Source organism: Eimeria mitis, genomic scaffold, assembly GCF_000499745.2.
Source record: "Eimeria mitis Houghton genomic scaffold, Emh_scaff4216, whole genome shotgun sequence".
In the NCBI taxonomy this organism is placed as follows: Eukaryota; Apicomplexa; class Conoidasida; order Eucoccidiorida; family Eimeriidae; genus Eimeria; species Eimeria mitis.
In genome coordinates, this window is record NW_013572541.1 from 1,021 (window position 1) to 4,066 (window position 3,046).

The 3,046-nt window shown below is 51.6% G+C and overlaps 1 protein-coding gene across 1 annotated transcript in view; it reads right to left on the bottom strand.

Annotated features, from left to right (window-relative positions):
- Window positions 1–2,711, bottom strand: part of EMH_0073400 (uncharacterized protein) — a gene marked incomplete at both ends in the record, with an annotated part of 3,278 nt that extends 567 nt beyond the window's left edge. The window contains 7 exons of the mRNA XM_013499324.1: window positions 16–60; window positions 297–398; window positions 644–744; window positions 988–1,034; window positions 1,389–1,560; window positions 2,145–2,240; window positions 2,696–2,711. Coding sequence (XP_013354778.1) covers window positions 16–60; window positions 297–398; window positions 644–744; window positions 988–1,034; window positions 1,389–1,560; window positions 2,145–2,240; window positions 2,696–2,711 — 579 coding nt within the window. The remainder of the gene's footprint in view (window positions 1–15; window positions 61–296; window positions 399–643; window positions 745–987; window positions 1,035–1,388; window positions 1,561–2,144; window positions 2,241–2,695) is intronic.
- Between the last annotated feature and the right edge of the window lie 335 nt (window positions 2,712–3,046).

The window sequence follows — 3,046 nt, forward strand, 5'->3', positions numbered from 1 at the left end:
GCGGCTCCCCCGCACCACAGCCAGGTGAGCGTCCCCGGTGACCTCGTCTACACCCACTGTCTGTACACAAACCCTAAACCCTAAACCCTAAACCCTAAACCCTAAACCCTAGAAAATTAAGCTTGGGTGCGGGGGGGGTGGTGTGTGGCTGGAGAAAGAATTTTATACACACACAGCAACAGGAACAGCTGCAGCAGCACACAAAACACCAGCAGCAGCAGCAGCAACAGCAGCAGCAGCAGCAGCAGCAACAGCAGCAGCAGCAGCAGCAGCAGCAGCAGCAGCAGCAGCGATACCGTGATTGTGGTGTGGAAGCAGCTCTTGAGGAGGTCGTGCATCTTCCCCCCGTCGTCAACTAAATGGGAGACCTTCATCGCCGCCTCTGCCTTGCGGCACACCTGCACATACACCCCAAACCCTAAACCCTAAACCCTAAACCCTAAACCCTAAACCCTTAAACCCTTAAACCCTAAACCCTAAACCCTAATCCCCCAGGACCTGTGATCACACAGGTCCAGCAGGAATCAATCTACATATTAAACAACCCAACCCCTACACCTTAAACCTAAACCCTAAACCCTAAACCCTTGAACGTAAACCCTAAACCCTAGACCCTAGACCCTAGACCCTAAACCCTAATTACCTCTTCAAGGGCCCCCGGAGCGCTGTTGTCTGGGCTGCCGTAAGAAGAGCAGGCCTCCTGCAGCCGCTCGGCGAAGCGGGTCCGCGCCCAAGGGCTAACGTCTGAGCCACAAGCAGCAGCAGCAGCAGCAGCAGCAGCAGCAGCAGCATTAGCAGCAGATACTGCAACAGATACCCTACAAGGACACATTCAGCCAGTAGCAGCAACAGCAGCAGCAACACCAACAGCAGCAGCAGCAGCGAAAGCAGCAGCAGCAGCGAAAGCAGCAGCAGCAACAGCAGTAGCAGCAGCAACAGCAGCAGCAGCAGCAGCAGCAACAGCAAAACCTACCTTTCTCCTCGTACGTCGTTCCCCTTGAATTCCACTGGGAAATGCTCTTACCCTCAGGCGACTGCAGCAGCAACAGCAGCAGCAGCAGCAGCAGCAGCAACAGCAACAGCAGCAGCAACAACAGCAGCATCCAGATGCATCAACTGTCCTTTAGCAGCTTTCGGGTTGCTTAGGGTTTACAGCTGCACTGCCACTGTCTCCTTGCAGGCCCCCACCCCAAACCCCAAACCCTAAACCCTAAACCCTAAACCCTAGACCCTAGACCCTAAAGCTGCCTATACACCCGAGACGAACTCTTTCGGTGTCTGCTTCAGGAGACTGAGAGGAGGCCGAAGGAGACAGTATTTTTGTTGGTTTGTTTTGTGCGTTTAGTTTTTTTTCTTCTTCTGTTAGGTCCCGACGGAAATAACAATACCCCATCTTCTTTGTCTCCTTTATAATCTCTGCATCCTCCTCGTCTATCTCCATCACACTGCTGCTGCTGCTGCTGCTGCTGCTGCTGCTGCTGCTGCTGCTGCTGCTGCTGCTGCTAGAAGTGTCTCCTTTGCCCTTGCGTCGCTGCGCATCACCCTGCGCACCCTCAGCCTCTGCAGCAGCAACAGCAGAAGAGACACAACAGGAGGAGACAGCAGCAGGTGCAGCAGCAGCAGCAGCAACAGCAGCAGCAGGTGGGGCTGCGACGGGAGAAAAGGAGACAGGAGACAGCCACAGCAACAAAAGGAGACACCACAAACCCCAAAAGGAGACAGCTGCAGCATGAGGCAGATTAAAAAAAACAAATCAATAAAACAGATAGAAGAAAAAGGAAACAAAAAGGAGACAAAAGGAGACAGCTCACAACAACACAGAAAGGAGACGAGAAGCAGACAGGAGGAGACAGAAAGAGACAAAAGGAGACAAAAGGAGACACAACGGAGACAAAAGGAGACAAAAAGAGACAAAAAAAGACAAGAAAGAAACAAAAGGAGACAGAAAGTAGACAAAGGGAAACAAAAGGAGACAGCTCGGAGACAGCTCGGAGACAGCTCGGAGACAGTTCGGAGACAGCTCGGAGACAAAAGGAGACAAAAGGAGACAAAAAGAGACAAAAGGAGACAAAAGGAGACAAAAGGAGACAAAAGGAGACAGCTCGGAGACAAAAGGAGACAGTAGGAGACAGTTGTCTACGTACTGGCCTGTCTCTTTTGTTTTTCTTCTTTTTCTTTTTCTTCTGCTTCTGTCTTCTTCTCCAGCCACACGTCAAACGGCTCCTCTTCCTCGCCCCGCTCTGCACCCAAACCCTAAACCCTAAACCCTAAACCCTAAACCCTAAACCCTAGACCCTAAACACTAGACCCTAGAAGGCCTTTGCAAGGGCTCAACACCCATGGCAGCACACAGCTGCAGCAGCAGCAGCAGCAGCAGCAGCAGCAGCAGCAATATAAACCAGGATGCAAGCAAGAGAAAGAGAAGAAGAGACAGATGAGGAGACAAAAAAGGAGACAAAAGGAGATAGAGGGACAGAAGGAGACAGAAAAAGAAAACAACAAAAAAAACAGCACATCAATAAACCAAAAGATAGTCGCATCGGCAATGCCTGCTGCTGCTGCCGCAAAAACAGCAGCAGCAGCAGCAACAACAGCAGCAACAACAGCAGCAACAGCAGCAGCAACAACAGCAGCAGCAGCAGCAGCAGCAACAGCAGCAGCAGCAGCAGCAGCAGCAACAGCAGCAGCAGCGTACCCTTTCTTTCTGCCATCTCCTTAACCCACGCAGCTTTCTTTTTTGCTTTTTCTTCTTCTTCTGCTTTCTTTCTTCTTTCTCTCGCCTCCTCTCGATCGTTATACAAACCGCTAGCTCTATTGAACAAACCACTGTACGCCTGCAGCAGCAGCAGCAGCAGCAGCAGCAGCAGCAGCAGAAGCAGCAGCAGCAGCAACAGCATGAGCACCAGCAGCAACAGCATGAGCAGCAACAGCAACGGATTCAGGTCACCCGATCCACCAAACACAGCAGGAGCATGCAACTGCATGCATGCACGCATTGGGGCTTTTTACATGCATGCATACATGCATGCATGCATGCATGCATGCA